Source organism: Molothrus ater, chromosome 5, assembly GCF_012460135.2.
Source record: "Molothrus ater isolate BHLD 08-10-18 breed brown headed cowbird chromosome 5, BPBGC_Mater_1.1, whole genome shotgun sequence".
In the NCBI taxonomy this organism is placed as follows: Eukaryota; Metazoa; Chordata; class Aves; order Passeriformes; family Icteridae; genus Molothrus; species Molothrus ater.
Genome location: NC_050482.2, coordinates 59,953,023 through 59,971,571, shown reverse-complemented (window position 1 = coordinate 59,971,571; position 18,549 = coordinate 59,953,023). Strand labels below are relative to the sequence as shown.

Sequence of the window (18,549 nt, the reverse complement as noted above, 5' to 3'; positions counted from 1 at the left end):
TCCCCTCTACATAACATAGTCTAGGAATCACCAGTTGTGGTAAAAACAGCTTGTTTTCATTAAAGCCAAGGCAACTACACCAACTTCTTTCAGGTATGGATAGGGCCAGGTACCTCCAGCAGAAGGTAAATTTAGGCTACCACATTTCTCTGATGGTTGTTTTTCCCTTTCCCTAGTGTTTCAAACCATCATTTTTTTCTTCACCTGTTATAACAAAAGAAAAATTGCTTCCAATAATCCTTTAGTCAAAGCAAAATAAAATACTTGTTTAGTCATATAACCTGCTCTAAAATCTCTTTCCCTTAAAAACTTTGCTTAAATTTCAAAGGGATAATAATTTCAAAGAGATAATTTAAAAGAAGAAGTAAATTTTTTTTAAATTTGAAAACTATTTTTTCCCCACTGCTTTTGCATGTGTGTGTGTGCTTGCATATGTATCTGAATGTCTGTAGTCTGGAGCTATTCACAGAATCTGACACTATTTCATAACCTGTCATTAGAAAAAGTAATCTTTCATTGACTTGGTATCTAATTTGCTTTCAGCTACAGCTTTGCCTCCACCCTGCAAACTTCCTATATCCTCCCTCAATCTCTTTTACCCACATCCTCCAGTTCCTCTAATTTTGCCTCTCTATAAGACTGCCCCTCCTGGATTCTGCATTGATTGCACTCTTCTTCATACTTTTTATTCCCCACACTACACCACTTTCTCTGAAAGAACAGTGGCATTTTATCAATCAGACCAGCACTGGAATCTGCAACGTTTATTTAGACCCAGCAGAAGCAGCAGGGCACAATGCAGACTTGAACCACATTTACTAAGGGCAAAGGAGACACATAAATGCAGGCAGACTGCTAACAGGACTCTGCAGAAGAGTTTGTACAGCTCATGGTAGAAATGAGGTCAGCACCAGGAGAAGACTTTGGTCTGGAGTCACATGAATGCACCATCCTCACTTGACCTGAGGTACCAGACAACCCACTGTTTATCCATTTGCACTTAATGCCTGTGGGTCCACATCTCTTCCTTTCTCAATTCTTCCCCTTTGTCTGCCTTGTGGTAATTTGCACATCCTCCAGACTTCCAAACCCATCTACCTCCAAAGACAAGTGACTCTGCTTTGGGCCTCAGCAGAGTAAAACTGTCATGAGCCAGATGGAATTCCTCCCTCATTAAAAGTACTCACAACCACCACAGCTTCATCTTTCAGACAGGTAATCTGGATTGATGCACAGCATATTTGCTCCATGAAATGTAAAATCTACACACAAATGTGGGCGTATTAAAACAAAAACAAAACAAAACAAAACAAACAAACAAACAAAAAAAAGAGGAGAAAAGGAAACTGCCCAAATATTTCCCAGCCCTTAGGCTCTTTTATGATTCCCACCACAGACACCAATACCCATGTGCTGACCTCTTAAAATGTTGATGTTCATATGCTCATGCACAAGTCTGTTCACAGCCACACTGTACCTGTTTTGATTATGATCAGGCTATGGTATGTCCATGGCTAACAATGTATAAAGTTGTTTAAGATGCACTTTGCTCATGTTTTTTCATTTCTCTTCATACTCTTTGCATTTGTGTCATTCAGGCTTTTATTGTCCTCACCTCTGTTCACCCTATGCTACGATTTCTACTTTTATAACAACTGCTGGGTCACAGCCACACTGGGAACCACATCACCCTGATCACCCTGCCAGTGCTACCCTCCCCAGAGAAACCAGGAATGACTGAAATCACCATGCTCAAAAGGCTGACAAGTTCAAACAATGAGAGTTATCTGCCAGCTCATCAGTCCCAAACTCCAGCATTTGCCAGTTAAGTTAGGGGAAGATCCCCTCGGTACACAGTCCAACAGTCAGTCCCCTTCAGTTGCCTGCTCCATACATGAAAATGATCAAAATTCAATTCAGGTTAGCACAGACTGGATGTTAAGACCTTCAGTTCAGCCATTTCCTACCAGGCATCTTAACATGGTCCATCAGAAATTACAGTGTCTAAGCAGAGCCGACTGAGACAGCCTGTCTGATGGAGGAGCACAAAGATGTTTCCACATCTCACTGGCACTGCAAAGCAGTGGGACCCCAGCAACACTCAGCACTGAGCCAGAGGGGAGCAGGAAAAGCTGCCCAGTAAGCAGGGGCTATTCTTAGTAGAACCCTGCCACTTTCAGGAGCTTTGGGCCTACAGCAGCCTCCTTCTCCTCACCCACCCCACTGAGTGCAGTATTTCCACAGGCAGAGCCACAGAGCTGTGCACCAGCTGTCCTTTGCCTCCAGGGAATGTGTTTGCTGCAGACAAGCACTACCAAAAATATAGAGAGACACTATGGTAAAAACACTTAACCAGATGAAACTCAGGTTCACACCAGCCCACGCAGCATTTGAATCTAAATCTACTCACTGCCCTATTTGCTTTCAAGTTAGGTGGCCCACTTGTGCCAGACACCAGTTGGTGGTATCTTTATGAGCTATCTATGGTAGAATTCAGGGTCCAGAGAGGCAGAAGCAAAGCAAAAAGAAGGATGAAAATCCTGGATTTCAGAAGAGCAGACTTTGGTCAGTTCAGGGACCTGCTCATTCAGGCTAAATACCCTGGAGCAGGGCACATGCAGAGAGCAAATTCCAAATGCCTGGTAGTCCCTGCAGTGTGCAACATCCAAGCATTGCACAGCCACTCTGCTCCCCCTGGAACCAGGGCACTTCCAGCAAGATCAAAAACCAAACAGCCTTGCAGGATCAAACTGTGCCAATGCACAAGGACTGGATTATCTAATCCTTGATCACCAGAATAACCCTACTAATAGTCACAAAACATGGAATTATTCACAGGACTAAAAACTGGTCATGGATTAGCACTGGACCCACTTTCTGTGGGCCCAAGATGATCAGTAACAAAAATTCCAGACAGGTTCTTAGCAAGTAAACAAGTTAATTTGATTAGCAGAACTTTATCTGTGCAATTTTGAATTGCAGCACTCCTCTTTAAACAGTCATCTTTATTCCAGAATCTCATTCTTACTATGCAAGCACCAAATGAAAGTAATTCAGTTGAGCAGGAGCCACACACCATTTGAAGCCACTCTTAATGTATAAGGCACAAAAGGGAGGTAATTGCATTTTAATGGAAGTCAAGCTTTGTAAGCCAAGATTTGCAGGTCTTAATTTTCAGTTGTTGAAAAGAAGGTAACAATTCACTCATGGCACTGCTGAACTTCTGTGCATAAAAGTCAAGCAGTGTCCCCAAAAGTAATATAAATCATACAAAACAGCAAAAGCTGTGCTGATAGAAGGTTAGAGTAAAAAAGTTCCACATCAGATTTTCAGGATACAATTTTCCCAGGGCCTAGCACTCACTCAGTTTTACAATACTCAGAGGAAGGCATGTTGTAGAAAGATCTCTCTGCCTCTCAGTTGGAGGAAATTTTCCAAAACACCAGATTTCTGTGGTGGTAAAGGGCAATGGTGCCATGGGTTGCCAGGGAGCTTCTGAATTTTGGGGATGAAATACCTGTTTCTGTGGAATGGAGAAGTCTTAGCTTTGGTATAATCCAGGATTTAATACCTTGGAAAAAAAAAAAAACCAAACTCACAGAGATTCACGCTCCTGTCTAAGAACATAAACTAATATTTTGTGATTTCCAGGACTGTAAAAGTATCTGGATTTCTGAAAACCCTTTAAACATAGTATTACTTTTTCTTGTAGAGAAGAGAACTTTTCATGGCTATCTAAATCCTTTTCTTCCTTTTTTCCTGTACTATATACTGCATTTATGTATTCCAAATGGTTTAAGAAAGAAAAACTGTGTTATGATAGCAACTTTGCTCCCTAACGAATTCTTCTGAAAAGACTCTTTAAGAAACAAAGCTCTACTGGATGAGGGAAAAAAGCAATAATCCACCAGCTGAACAGCAGCAGAAGGCACCTCTCCAATCAATGACCCTGATGTACTTTTACTTCATTAACAGATTAAAATTGATTGCATCCTGTATATTTTAACCTGTGCTCCTTACCAGCTTTCTCTAGTTATCTGTGTTCCTCAATTTCTTCACACTTGTGCTCACTCGCCTCCATCAGGTTTTGTTCTGCTTCTCACTTTGCTAAAGTTTTGTTTTGGATAGACTTTCATTTGTTCCCAGTTGAACACAAGAATTACTTAATTTAGACCTAAAGGCTGCAGCTGCCCCATTTAAGTCAGAAGGTTATGCTGCAAAGTGTGTTAGGAATGGGGAATAGTCAGATTTATGCTAATAACAAAAACTAACGTATCCAACAAAGGAATGGAACCAAGTCACCACTCAGAGAAAATGTGTCAATTATTTTCTTTTCTCATTAGAATTGCAAGAAGAAATAAATGTAGAGGAAAAATAATCCAATTTGTTCTAAAATGAGCCACAAAACCCTGAAATGATCTTAGACAGTCAGAAACCACTTCTTGAATCTGACATACTGATGTAAGACCTTTAAACTCTTTCCTTTAACATCCCATCTTAAACTAGTCAGGAATTACAGGGGGCTTTTATTTAAGAGATAATTTGCTGAAACCAAGGATTTTCATCAGAAAGGTTTCGCTTTGAGGATTTTCTTTCTTCAAAGATTTGGGAGAAAAAGTTTCAGAGCTGCCTATGCAGAGGCACTCAAAAGACCACAAAGACACACACAACTTCTGACTTTGTTCAACGGCCTAATAGCCCGAAGGCAAAGAACATGAAAGTTCCATCTCATTTTCTTTACATCTATGTTAGCCCTTAAGATGTTAGATCTTGAGAGCAAGTATTCAGAAGATTGCAATGGATAAACTTTTCAAACCAAGGCTGTTTTGCAACTGGAGCCTGCTACAGGGGTCTGGCTAACACTTTCAGAAGCTCCCTTTGCTCTTCCAGTTGGCTTCTCATCAGCCTCGGGTACATTCACACTGCTGCTTCTGTAGGGCAGGGACTTTGTCAGTGCTCTTCATCATGTTCTGAACTCAGCACGAGAGGGACACAGTCCCAGCTGGCTCTTCAGCCCCCTCCCTGTCTATGCTGCACACGAGATCCCTCTTAATGCCAGCAAGACAGGTGCAGGCACAGGCTGACACATAAAGGGTTTACTCGCTGCATTCACATGTCTGCAGGAGACTGCTGGAGACAGAAAGCTTTAATAATCCATTTGGACTTTACTATATACCTATACAGACAGTGATTTGTGGTATAATCTCAGTAGAGAGCTATTTTATTCATTTAGCTCTTGAAAACCAGGCACACGGCCTTCTCAGCTGTGCTTTCTGCATCTGCCCCAGATGAGCTCTACCCTTGGGGCACAGGACACGAGGTTGGCTTTGATCAGTGCTCCCCACTCTGCAGAGTCACCTGCAAAAGTTTTGCAGTAAGCACAGACAGAAGGAAATATAGAGTGATGGCAATGTGGAAAATGAGATGGAGGGATAAAAAGATGGGGGGGAAGAGAGCTTGAAAGGAAAGGAAGTGAAGAAATAGAAAAGGAAAAGAACAGAATGGAAGGAACAGGACTTCCTCTCTGTGTCACTGCTGGGAACAGTAATGAGGGTGAGCATTTGCTGATGGCATATCTTTTATCACAGCAAATCCCATAGCTTAAGGCATTTTCATGGCTTAAGGGCACCGACTAATGCCAAGGAGGCTGGGCTGCTCTTACAAGCCAAGAAAGTGAGGCAATGAGCACATAACAGAATTGACACACACAAGGCTATTTAAACTTTCACCCACAAAGGTCTGCATTAAAACCTAGAAGGAACTGCTGCAGGTACAATAGTGTTAAATGAGAATTTGTCAAATTCAGTTCTTCATCTTTTGGGACAGCATAGAAAAAGAAAAAAATTATCTGAAATGCAAACCAGGGGGTCAGACAAACATGGAGATTAGGGTTTCCATGAAACACTCCAGAATTTTTCTTTCCAAAAACACCTATGAAAGCTGCAGAACAACTAAAACTTTCAAAATATTTAGTTTAAAAAAAAATATTTCTTCACTCCCTCTCCTACATGCATTTCCTTCTCCCTGGAATTAGGGTTGTGTCATTCAGATTGATATTATGCTATGATCTGACAAGGCATTCAAATTATTTATCCAAACAGTAAAATTTTTCACAGGTGGAAAAGCAATTTCAAGGGAAACTACAGCACAAAGCCTCCAAGAAACATAAGGAAATGGAAGCAGAAAAGCAACCATTAAAAGACATCCAAACTTTATTAGTCATGGGCTGCACTGGCAGCTTATAAGCAGCTTGAGGCTGGTCCACAGTGTAAGCACCATTGTTTTTTGTTTTTCTCATATAGCTTATTCTCATTCCCACTGAAATTGAGAAACATCATATTTCCTCCTGTCACAGCAGCAAGGAGCCAAATGACAGAGTCACTTCTCAGAGCCTAAAGTTTCCAGTGAGTTCTACTTCACCTTGGAGCATGAGCCTTGTCCTCAGACTAGCACTGGGAAACACAACCAAACATTTAGTGCCCAGTCTCTCCCCTCTGGACCACTGTTTCTTCTCTTGGTTTTCACATTTCCCAGCGCCATAAGGCATAAATTATTCATGGCAAAACTGCTTCTCACAATGTTTATGCAGTGCTTAGTACAATGGCACCCTTTTTCGGCTGAGGCCTCTGGGCACTCATGCAATACAAACAATCATGATGATAGCAACAATAATAACAGCCAGCTATGCTTTTCCCACTGGGCACACACTCCAATGTCCTGTCCCACAGAGCTCAGATCACTGTATTCCTCTACAGGCTCCTGGTCAGTGCCAGAGGCCATTTTTCAGTAAACCTGTCTCACTCTTTAGAACAAGAGAAAAACCTCCCAATTTTACCTTTCAGGATTTTTTTTTTTAACTATCACAGCTGTTTCCTAATAAGAGAAAATCCCTCATTTTTATAACTAATTAGTTTGAGAAGATTCTATTATTCTGCCTCCTGTAATACTAATTATTACACTAGCTGCATGCCTGCACGACTAATGAGTTACATTAAAGCTGGGGAATTCTAAAACCTACAGAGGGAGATAAAGCATGACTGTGAAGCCAAAACAGGAGACACCAGCATCTTTCAAACAATACAAAATCACAGCCCTAACAAGTAATTTCCTCCCAACAAGTCTGTGTCTCCTCCTGCTGCTTGGTGCTGTTGAACAAAGGCAAAGTTGAGGGAGGGCACCCCAGAAAATGCAACTTGTCCAACATGCAAAATGAAGTGGTGCAGTTTCATCAGTGCACCCCCCAGTTTGTCTGAGGAACAAATGGCTCAGGAGAGCAAGTCCCTCATACACCACTGTCAGCTCCTTGCAACAACCAGCAGCCAAGCCATCCTGCCAAAGCTGGCCAGTCTGTTCTGGCAGCACACTGCAAGTAAGATGTTCCCCCCAACAGGCAGGAATCTGCCTCTGGAGTGCTCAAAAACCACAGGCTATTTTCTGCTCCTGCCAGCAAAGTAAAGACAGGGGGACACCTGCTCATTAACACAAGTCCATCTCTATGGTTTGACAAGAAGCTTTGTAAGAAGACCCAGGGTAAAAGGGTGTTTAAATACTGATGGGAGTCCACTGAGATGACTGACATAAAACCAAGGACCCTGATTAAAGGCTGCAGTTCAGACACTCACCTTGAAGTCAATTGTCACATTCTGATAATTTTATTTACATGATAAAAATGATCAGCAGCTCCTGATAATTTTAGTTGCATGATAAAAGGGAGCAACAGCTACTAGCTACATGCCTGGACTAGCCATTGATACTTAGTCAATCTGGGAAATCATTTAGCCTTTCTGACTTTCAATTACTACTTTTCTTCTAATTAGACTTCCTGAGCTCCAAGGAGTGATAGCAGGATTAGCTAATTGCTGCCTGTAAAGATATACAGATAAAAGAAACAAGGTAGGGCAGATTATTTATACTTCACTCAACTCTGAAGTAAAACTCTTCAAATTATATTAAATTATTAAAAATACAGAGTGCAGTCATTTCCTCCATGCAGTGGCATGCACACTGTGACAAACACAGGGATCTGTACTGACACCTTGCTATGCTCTCAAATGCTAAACCTGATCTGAATTATACAGAAGAGATTACAGCCAGTAACAGCTCAGTTAGGTCTTGCCTTAATGTGGGAAATCTTTCCAAACACTGCATGTTGGAGGATATTATCTTTGGTTGGCACCCCAATTACTAAAGACAACAGTGGTGTGAGCAGTGTTAATATTTGCCAACCTTAGCACATATTTTTTCTGTGTGGCAAGGACTGAGCTGAGCCATGACAAAGTAACTCATAGTTGTGATATACTGTAAATTGATAAAGAGTTGGGAAGGGAGATTTATTAAAAAGAGCTACATACAGCCAGATGAAAAAGTTACCAGAAAGGAGCATAATTAAAAAAAAACGAAGGGTACATTGCAGAAAGGGCAGGCAAACTACTTATTCTATTTAATTTTATCTTAATCAGAAGAATAAATATCTGAAAGTACAACAGTTATGGGGAGAGAGAGAGAAAGAATGAGAGTGACCAAAAGAGAGTAGGAAGAAATAAAACCCATCAGGCAACCCAGCTCAATGAAAAGAAATGCCTCCTCTCTTAGCAGTCCAAGCCAAACGTTTCCTGAATCCTGACAATCCTCCATTCTTCTGCTTTCTGGCTGGTTGGAACCTGAACAAGTGCCAGTCAAGTCTGGGTGGGTGTGGAGCTGGCCAGATGGAGGATGTCGGAAGCATTTTGTGCTCCTCAGCACAAGCTGGCCATTAGAGCAGCCACTCGACAGAAGTGCCTGAGTCTGTCACATCTGTCAGGACAGTTTAGGGAGACCTTCAACATCACCAGCCTTGCAGACACTGATTAGAATATTTGTGTGTGCTAGAGAAGAGGTGCCTGCCTCCACTGGGATTTTTTGATGAAAATCATCCTTTCATCCTTTCTAGACTTCGTGACAGGCTTTTTCATGACCTCATTTGGGGACTAAGTGCACCACAAACCGTGGTGCCTGGGACATCACTATCACGTTGCTGACAATCTGTCTGCCTAAATGCACAGTATTCAAGAAGGAAAGATGTTTTTCATCTTGTCTTACCTACACTTTAACCCAGCAGCCCAGGACCAAGCCACTGTCTTGAAGTCTGAGAACATGTGAGCAAAGCTATGGAGAAAAGAGCTTGGCAGGAAACCAAGTAAGATTAAAATTCCTGGTTCATCATCTACTCTCATCCTTAAAAATAGTTGTAATCCATAAAGCAGCTGCTAAGAAGTAGAAAGTACTGACATAGAGCAATTGCTAAGAAGAAAATATTTATTTTTTTAGTTTCCAAAATAATGAAGAGTGCTTAAAAAGGTTTAAGCTTTTCTATGGATGCTTACTAAAGATAAAAGAAATCCATAAAAACACTTAGGTTGCCATTATGAAGAAGGAATTGATTCCCAAAGTTTATAAGCATCTCCTGCTTCAACTTAGCACAAGTTTTGTCAGAGATCATAGAAGTCCTAGAAAACCAAACTATATTTTATCAATAAATCTGTAAAACTATAAACCCTGAGGGTTTTTTTTGCAGGTATGATTTTCCTTTCTGTTAAGAATAGATCCAACTCCTATGAACAGCAGAAGTTTTTGAAATTGTTAAGTGAAAGGAGGCTCATCCTATCAGCACAGCTGCCATATGTTGATGGGCTGGAAAGGTGGATAAGTAACAGCAGAGCAGCATCTACACTTAAGATCCATCAAATGGCATTTTCCTCAAAGAGCAGAGAAGGTGAGGAGAAACTTCAGACACCACATCCCATGAAGGAAGGAAATGTGTCAGGTGAAATTTGATGCACAATGCTTCCTTGTCAGGCCTAGACAAGATAACCTGTCTTACCCAAACAATTCCTGGAGTTCTTAAATAACCACATTAATTAATTTGTTTTTAAATTAGGGAGAATTTTGAAGGTCTCAGATACTCCCCATGCAAGCAATGATCAAAATTAAAATTCTATTTAGCTAACTTAGTGTGTGTAATGCACAATAAGAACAATGAACAATAAGTGGATGAACAACATGAACAATAAAGTGGGTGTCCTCTGTAGAGGACATGCTTGGAATACTGTTTACATTCCAGTCTCTCCATAACAAAAACTCTTTTGCAATAATAGAAGGAATTTAGCTAAGTCCAATAATGAGTATTCTTATAGTGGATAAATTCTTACACCAAGAAATACTTAAGTCAGACGCTTTAAAAGACGGCAAGTGACAAAAAATTAAAAGAAGATATATAAAAGTACCATTGATTGGAGAAGCTAAACAGGGGCTTTTACTGACCTCATTTACAGTATGAAACCAAAAGGAAAATGGATATAATGAAGAGGTTACAAATACAACCTCATAGAATAAAAATTTCTCCTCACTGGAATGCAGTTATTCAAGAAAATCAGGAAAACAACACTTTTTTTCTGAATATACCGGTATTTTTCAGTGCAATGTTTTCTGTCTGCTTTTGGTGCTCTCAGCCTGTTGCTGTCAGAGAGGCATTCACTGGTGTACCTCTGGAAGCAAAGACCAGTCAGAGAGGTGACCATTCACAGTAAACCAGATTCCTGAACTGCTGAGCCCCTGGCTGACTGCTCTGCTGCCAGAGCACCCAAATGCCAGGCAGCCCCTGCCCTGCTTGGCCAGGCAATCCCAGCAGGAATGGCCAGCCCTTGATCAGCACCCACAGATCTAGCTGGATATCTGTACAGACCTTTCACACCTCAGAAAATGAGCTCCTGCTTCCAAATAATGCATCATGGGCTTTCTTTGTTATACTCTTGAGGCAGTGATGCAAAGTTAGGGGTGAAAAAGGAGCCTAACATGTAACTTCAGACCATTTGAAGTGCTCAGGCCATAATCCAGTTCTTTCCATTTCCAAATAAGGAAATTCATTAGGATTGTAGCTACAGATTGAATGCAGTTTAAATATTTTCCTTTATCTTAGTTGTGGGTTTGGACTTACCTCCAACCTGTCATTTCCTTGACCTCAGGAAGAAAGCAAATGCTCTCATTTCAGCCAACATGCCAGCACTCTGATTTTTAACTCAGAAATAAAGTTCAGTGGGGCAAAACTCCTCACACAGTACTACTCTGCTTGACCTAATTTCTTCCTCTAGTTCCTTCTCCTGGTGCCAACACACTGCCCAGTGTAGCTCCCTTGTAGTTATACCCACAGATCTGCAATATGGACTTAGCTCTGAGCCCAGGCAGGCTGTGTGTGTGTGACTCCCATGCCTGCTGCTCCTACTAATGCCAACAGCAGATGAGTGAGCAGGTGGCATGCAGAAGATTTCTAATGCAGATCAGGAGAGCAGAACTTCCCACAGTTATTATGATTAAAAACCCACATTTGTACCTATTTTTCTTTTTGCATTCCTTCAAATCAAATAAAGCCAGGTTTCGTAATTAAGTCAAACCCCATAACTGGTTGCTGCAGTCAGCCCCAATCCAATTTTCAGTCTCAGCTATAACTCACTCCTAGACTCTAGAATCAGTTAAAGTTGACTCCAATCCAGCAATTTCTCAAGCTCTGCCTTTAAAACTCTAACTTGAAAATGAGCCTGTACCACCCAAGAGCACTGCTCTCACAAAACAATGCTGCATCAGTGCTCTGCTTTGTCCCCCTCTCCCCCTGCTCTGACAGCCACTGACAGGATATAGATATATGACTCAGTGGCAGCAGGACAAGGCAGAGGCTCCAGGGGCAGAGACCTTCTGGCAGCACAGTAGGAAGCCTCATTCAGTAAACTCCCAAGGGCAACTTGGGCATGGAAACTTAGTGAAAAAAAGAGAACAGCAAAAACATGAAAAAAAAATCCTGCCCCCCAAACTGCTAAACAATAAAATCACACATCTCAAGGCCCTTCCTGCATTCCCATCCAATCACTTCAATCCCTAAATGATGTTTTTTGTCACCAGCTCAACCAGCTCAGGTGGTCTCTGAAAATCTAGTTGTAACTTTGTTGCTCCACAGCCAGTCACTGTCTGCACAGGTTCTGGACTTGTCTGATAACGCCATGGATGGTGTGCAAGGAAAACCAGCAACATGGATGGATGGATGCACACACACACACACACACACATACACAAAGTGCCTGCAACTTCTCTGGTTTCTCAAGCAGAGCAGGCCACCTGCAGGTACTCCTCTGATCCATGGTGCACCACAGCCCACAATTTGAAAATTGCTTGTCCCAGGTGCACCTGTCACACTTAATCACATTTATTGTATTGCTATCCAAGTATTCAGAGCCTGGAATGTGTCAAACCCTGCTGGTTTTAAGTAAACAAATGTCAGGGTAGCATAGCTTTTATAATCTACTTAAAACATATTACTTTTGTATCTCAAACAAGATCTCACAGTTTTAGTTCCCCCTATAAATCATCCTATACACCTAACACCTGCTCTTCCAACAAAAGAGTACATTAAAAGGCTTTAATGATTAGAAAGAAAATAAGTTTTTCTAAGGGCCACCTGGAAACACAAATGCAGGGCATATGTCTTTCTGTGTACCAGGAATTATACTGTCAGTCACATTTAAATAAGATATGTACATTCTGTACTGTTCTTCCTGCTATGTTTGAATAAAGAATAAACAGCCCCAAGGGTGCACAATATTTTCATATTTCAGTGTGCACTGAGAATATCCTTTCAATGTTACTTGTCCAGAGGAAAGCAGTCCTTTTTTCAACTAGTCATTATTCACTACCAAAGAAAAACTATATAAAAGATGTCTTTATCAAGGGATATTTTTTCATGTTATAATTATTATTCTGCTCCCATCAATGAGTGAGTGACAAAAAGAATCTTTACTCTGGAAGTCTAATTGTGTAAGCAAACTGGTAACAGTACAGGTGGTCTAAAGTTAAAATGGAAGCTCTAATCTTCAGTTTACTTTTCAAGTGTAAGACAGCCTTGACTGTGCAGCTCAGGAATATTCCCTGCCTGAGCATCAACAGACAGGAGCAGTGCAGAGCTGAGGAAAGGCCATGAGAGTGCAATATCCTGTACAACTGAGCTCCCACTGAAGCATACAGGACACCACAAGCCCAGTGATTTAAGTGAACTATCATGCAGCTTTCAGCAAATGGAGTTTACCTTGAGGTTTGGGTTTGGTAAGCTTCCCACAGGGTTTTGAGATTGTGACAGTCTTCTGGCAGTCAGCGTTATGAAGGGCTCTCTTTAGGTTCCCAGTCCGAGTCTTCAGGGCCGTGTTCAAGTCACATTCTCCCCAGGCCTGGAACTGGTACTTGCACTCCGCTGCAGCAAGGGAAAAAAACGGCAAAATTTAAAACACAATGACTGAGCATGAAAACAAAAATGTTGTGAGTCTAATAGGTCATCACAGGCAGCTGGTGCTTACAGACAAAAAGATGTGTAACTGAAGAAAGAATCCCAAGAAAACTTTAAAGATTATTTGCGGTGGTAATTGCAGTTTCCCCCCCTCCCCAGTGCTTTAAAATTTAATCCTCTTGCTTTTGCATGGATATTGCACTTTTTTGGCATATAAAGAGAAATCGCTTCAGCTATGAATATGAACAGAACAACAACAAAAAAGTAAGAAACAGCAGAACAACAGTTTGAAATGTAGTTTATATTCCATATGTTTGTTTCTCCATTTGTGTGACACCAGAGGTTACCAAATAAAGCTTGAACAGTTTCTAGAATGTATGTGCACCCATAAACTTCTCAAGTCTAAAACTGCAGCACTGATTGTGTTGGTAAGGTCACAATAATTTCAAAATCATGCAAGCTGTTTACTAGTTAAAAAAGCCAAGTTTGCAAGAATAATCGAATTTGAGTTTTGGACAGACATCTTGTCCAGGACAGATTTGACGTATCTTCCCAAACTGGTACATAAAAACCCTCTGAACTGAATGTTAAAAATGAAATACCCTGGTTTGGAATGATAAAAATACACTGGTCTTCACTCCCTCCTTTCACTGCACACACAGGTAGCCAGCCCCCCATGCTCCACATCACACATTGTAAAGTCTGTGATAACCATCGCAGAGGTTCACAGCTGTGAACTTGCACTGCTGCCCTAAACAGGGCTGAACACCACAGAGAGCAGATCCCAGCATGCAGGAAGGCAGAGTTTGTAATAAGTAAGTTATAGGGACTCTCTGCAGAGGAACTCTGAGTTAGCTGCCTTCTGATGCCCTGCACGTTCTAGCTCCGATGAACCAGAAATGCAGGACTAACGCCTTCTCCAAGACATCTGCAGAACTAAGCAGAAAAAACAGACTTGCTGCTTGATACTCAAAATAAAAACCAAAGTAAATCCCTTAAGAGAGGGATACTGACCTCCAAATTGCTTCTTCCAGTTGCAGGGAATCTTACACTTCTGAGTCTTGGTGGTTTGTTTGCACTCAGCTCCAGTGCGGGTGCCCTCGCGTGTCCCCAGGCCGCAGTCACCGCTGGTGGGCACGCAGACACTCCACTGCCATTCCCCACAGTCAGACTTCTTCGCCTTTTTCTCTGGATGAAGACAAGAAACCAAGCAAGAGAAGTTCTCAGTACCCAAAGCATACAGAGAAGTTGCCTAAACTTAAACAAAGTCACAGCACCTGGAAGGGTGAGTAAGGAAGACGTTTGTAACACAATGGCCTTAAAAGCACAAGGTCTGACATCCTCTTCACAATTCTGCAGAGACAGATCAGCCCCTTTGAGTCCAAAGCAGGATGATCATTCAAACTCAGTCCCACTGCCATGTTTACTAGTCCATTCAGATATTCTCAAGTGGATTCTCATCTTCAGAAATCTAAAAACCCACAGGGATCACTGACCAAAACTAGAATGGGTCTCACTCAGAAAGCTCTGTCTCCAGTAGCTGGTGGCATGCAAATATCTTCAGTTCCAGCTGAAGCACTATACACTATACAATGAGAAATCTATGTGCTGAAATTGTGTATCAGAGGATTTGAACACCTCCAGGAAACAGGTGTGGGATGCAAACTTTTGATTTGCTATACCATGTCATATTTTATAACAGTATACTTCATAGGCAAAGGAGCTACATGGAGAAGTACACTTGAAGTGCTCTTAATTCAGGTGGGTTTGTTGCTCAGGGAAAAAAGTAAGGATCATGATTTTATTTAGATCCTTAAACAAAGTCTTATGAGGAAAGATAGCAATGTTATCAAACCCAAGGATTCACAAAAATAATTACTTAGGACCCTAAATTATCACAAGTAACTGTAAATATATAAAATTTCTTTTCTTTTAGGTCTTGCATGTTTATGTTACCATTTTCTCATATTTCCACAAAGCCAAAATGGTTAAAAAGCTCCTTTTTTTTACTGGGAACACTAATTCTGATGGACTCACAGTTCATACTATCTGGTCAATATAAGTCGCCTGAAAATAATAAGACCTTAAGAAAAACACGTTCTTTAAAAAATGTCAAAACTGAGTTTGACAGATATGAATTTTCCACCCTGGGCCAGTTTCTCTTATAATGAGGTCTGAGTTCATCACTGACAGAAAGCAACTACTGCTGGATGTCTGCCTGTTTGTGCAACAGTGAGTTTGTACAATTCCTTGTCAGAGGATTTCCACATCACATGGCATTAGTGTAGCACTGACATATATAACACTGAGCAAGTGACATAACTGCTCTTTCATCACTCCTGTTTGGTTCCCCCTAAGTCAAGCATGAAACCATTCACAGAGCACATTTTAAGCTGCTTTGCACTATCCACTGTGTGATAAACCACAGACTCCAGTCTCTGGGGCTGTCAAGCTGCCACTTGACATGGAAACCCCTTTCTGCTTCCCTATTTAACACAGAACAGCATGTCACAGCCAAAAATCCTACCCTGATGTCAAAAGGCTAACAAATGACCTGATTTCATAACAAAACCAGAAGCATTTGACATTCTCACACACATGCAATCTATCTTGGGGATTAACTCTGAATCAGACTGGACCTTACCTGGTTTCTCTTTCTTGCCAGCCTCAGTGGTACTCACGGCTGCCAGAAGGAAAATGAGTGCCAGGAGGGCAGCTGTGAACATTCGACGTTGCTGCTGTTGCTGTTTCATTCTGCAGATCAATGACAGAGAGGAAGAAAAATGGTCAGTGAGACTGTAAAAACTGGGACTCCAACTAAAGCATTTTTGGGAAGCTCTGCTTCAGGACCGCAAGATACAAGCAGGTCAGACATAATTAGCTATTGCCAGAATGGGCAATTATCTCCACTCCAGAGAAAATACAGAGATTTTTAACTATTTTCCAGCCTGTGTACCAAATCCCTGATCTCCATCACTGATGTTATTGGAGGAGTTTTGCCACAGGAGGTTCTGTAACTACTGCTTGTCTTCTAAAACCCTGTTAGAGAAACAAGGATCCTGACAGGTCTGGAACCCCTCTCTTCTTTTCTGACCTCTGGCTATGTAATAATAAGCAAAACATGCACTTCATTTTTCAGTTTATCAATTCATATGAGGTAGGAAACACTCTACTGTCTACCTTGCAAGGGTTGAAGTTCCTATTAGGCTTAGGTGACATCTGAAAAGAGCTTCTTTCACAAAAACTTATATAGGTGATATGTGATGCATTATCTTAATTGTCATTGGCATGTTGCTGCATACTTCTTCCTTCCCCTCCAATTAGTGTCTCTTCATAATATAAATTAAGCTAATTGTTTGAAACGCAAAGTAGGCACAGAGATAGGACTTGCACATGCTGCTAGAGGCTATTCACAGCATGCTAATAAACCTCAAATCTGGATTTGGGAAGTAAATATTCAAATACAAAAAGGTATTAAATACATTTGCTTGGGATTGAAGCATCAGTCACCAAAAGTCATTCTGAGCTTTCCCTGTCCCGTTTCTATAATTTGCACTATCTCATTTTGGCACTGTTTAACAGAACACAGGGCCTTCAATACATATGTTAAAAATAAGGAAGCTCCCCCTTTCCTAGAGACATCTCTCCAGTAGGCAGCCAGGTACCAAGATAGTGGACTAGAGATTGCTTGGATGAAAGGAAGGTTTCTCCAATTTTTTTGTTTTGTTTTTCTTCAAACCAGGACCCATGATGTTCATGTTACACCACCCTTCAGAGGAGGGGTAACAGTGCCACTAAGACAGTCTTTAACTAGACTGATATTTACAGAGAGTTTAATGGCAGCCTGATCTCATTCTGCTGAGCACAGCAGCCGTGGAGGAGAAATATTTCTCAACATGAACAAAGAACAAAATGTATTTGAAATTTAATTTGGCACTCCTCAGTATTCTCTGCTGGCAACCTCTTGGTCAAATGCAACATAATTGTAACTGACATGGAAAACAGGAGAGGAATCCCAAACATGGAGACTTTAAAGTATCTGGCTTTAATATCATTCTAGAAGTCAGATGAGACAACTTAATAGCTGTGTTGAAATAAAGTTCATTTGAAGACTGCAAGAGGCCTGGCATTCAAATGTCTGAAAGAGCTGTCATTAGGACCAGTTTCATTTACTTCAAAAGAAAGTATCATTTCCCATGAAGAAGAAGAAAGCACCACCATTGTTTCCAGCAAACTCAGAGCCCAGAGTAGAGCACGTGAGTTGCCAGAGAGCTTGGGTTTGTTTTTCCTTTTCTTCTGCTGCATGTTTCCACTCAGAGCCTCTCATGTTTCACAGAAAAGTAATAAAATAAATGAAATAGATAAATAAAAAAAACATTAAAAAAGCAATTAAAAACTAAATATGCAACCTTCCTTTTAGCCCAGCTTACTTAAAATTGCTTTTCCATAATCAAATGAGCACCTCTTTCACGAGGAAAGACTGAGAGAATTGTGTTTGTGCAGCCTAAGAAAGAGAAGGCTTGGGTGACCTAATTGCAGACTTCCAGGACCTAAAGGGAGCTCCTGAGAAAGGTGAAGAGAGGAGCATGTAGTGACAGAACAAAGAGGAATTAATTCAAATTGAGAGTAGGGTTAGATTAGATATTAGGGAAAAAATCTTTACTGTGACCGTGGTGAGGCACTGAACAGGTTATCCAAGGAAGTTGTGAAAGCCTTATCCCTGGAAGTGTGCAAGGCTAAGTTGGATGGAGTGCTGAGCAAAAAGGTGTCCCAGCCCATGGAAGGGGGTTGGAATTAAATGATCCTCAAGGTCCCTTCCAATCCAAACCATTCTATGATTCAAACACAGTTGCTGTACTATTTAAAAATCAAACTCCACACTCCGTTGCTTTCCTTTGGGGGAGCTTCCCCACCAGTAGCACTGCACGTCCCCTAACACCCCATTTTCACTATAATTTGTCTTCTCACTTCATCTCTTCCGATCAGCTTCCCAGAATCCTTTGTTGAAGGAGAGAGTTAATTTCATGGAAGCACGTATAGCAGGAGATACAAACATTCTCCTATCTCAAGTCACTGTCTGCTGGGTGTCAGAAGCTGAAGCAAAGGCAGCACTCGTGGTTTCACTCTGCAGGATGCCACCAAATACCAGAGATGGTCACAGTTTTGGCCCTGCCTCCTACATCCCTGCTGCCCACCCCAGGGACCTGGGATGTGGTCACACATACCCCAGAGGCTCCTCAGTCACTGGG

At 41.3% G+C, this 18,549-nt stretch overlaps 1 protein-coding gene across 1 annotated transcript in view; it reads right to left on the bottom strand.

Annotated features, from left to right (window-relative positions):
• Positions 1–18,549, bottom strand: part of PTN (pleiotrophin) — a 77,539-nt gene that overhangs the window by 8,272 nt on the left and 50,718 nt on the right. The window contains exons 2-4 of the mRNA XM_036400263.2: positions 15,945–16,054; positions 14,315–14,488; positions 13,106–13,267 (exon numbers count right to left, since the gene is read on the bottom strand). Of these exons, the coding sequence (XP_036256156.1) occupies positions 13,106–13,267; positions 14,315–14,488; positions 15,945–16,053 (445 nt within the window). The 5' untranslated portion in view covers position 16,054. The remainder of the gene's footprint in view (positions 1–13,105; positions 13,268–14,314; positions 14,489–15,944; positions 16,055–18,549) is intronic.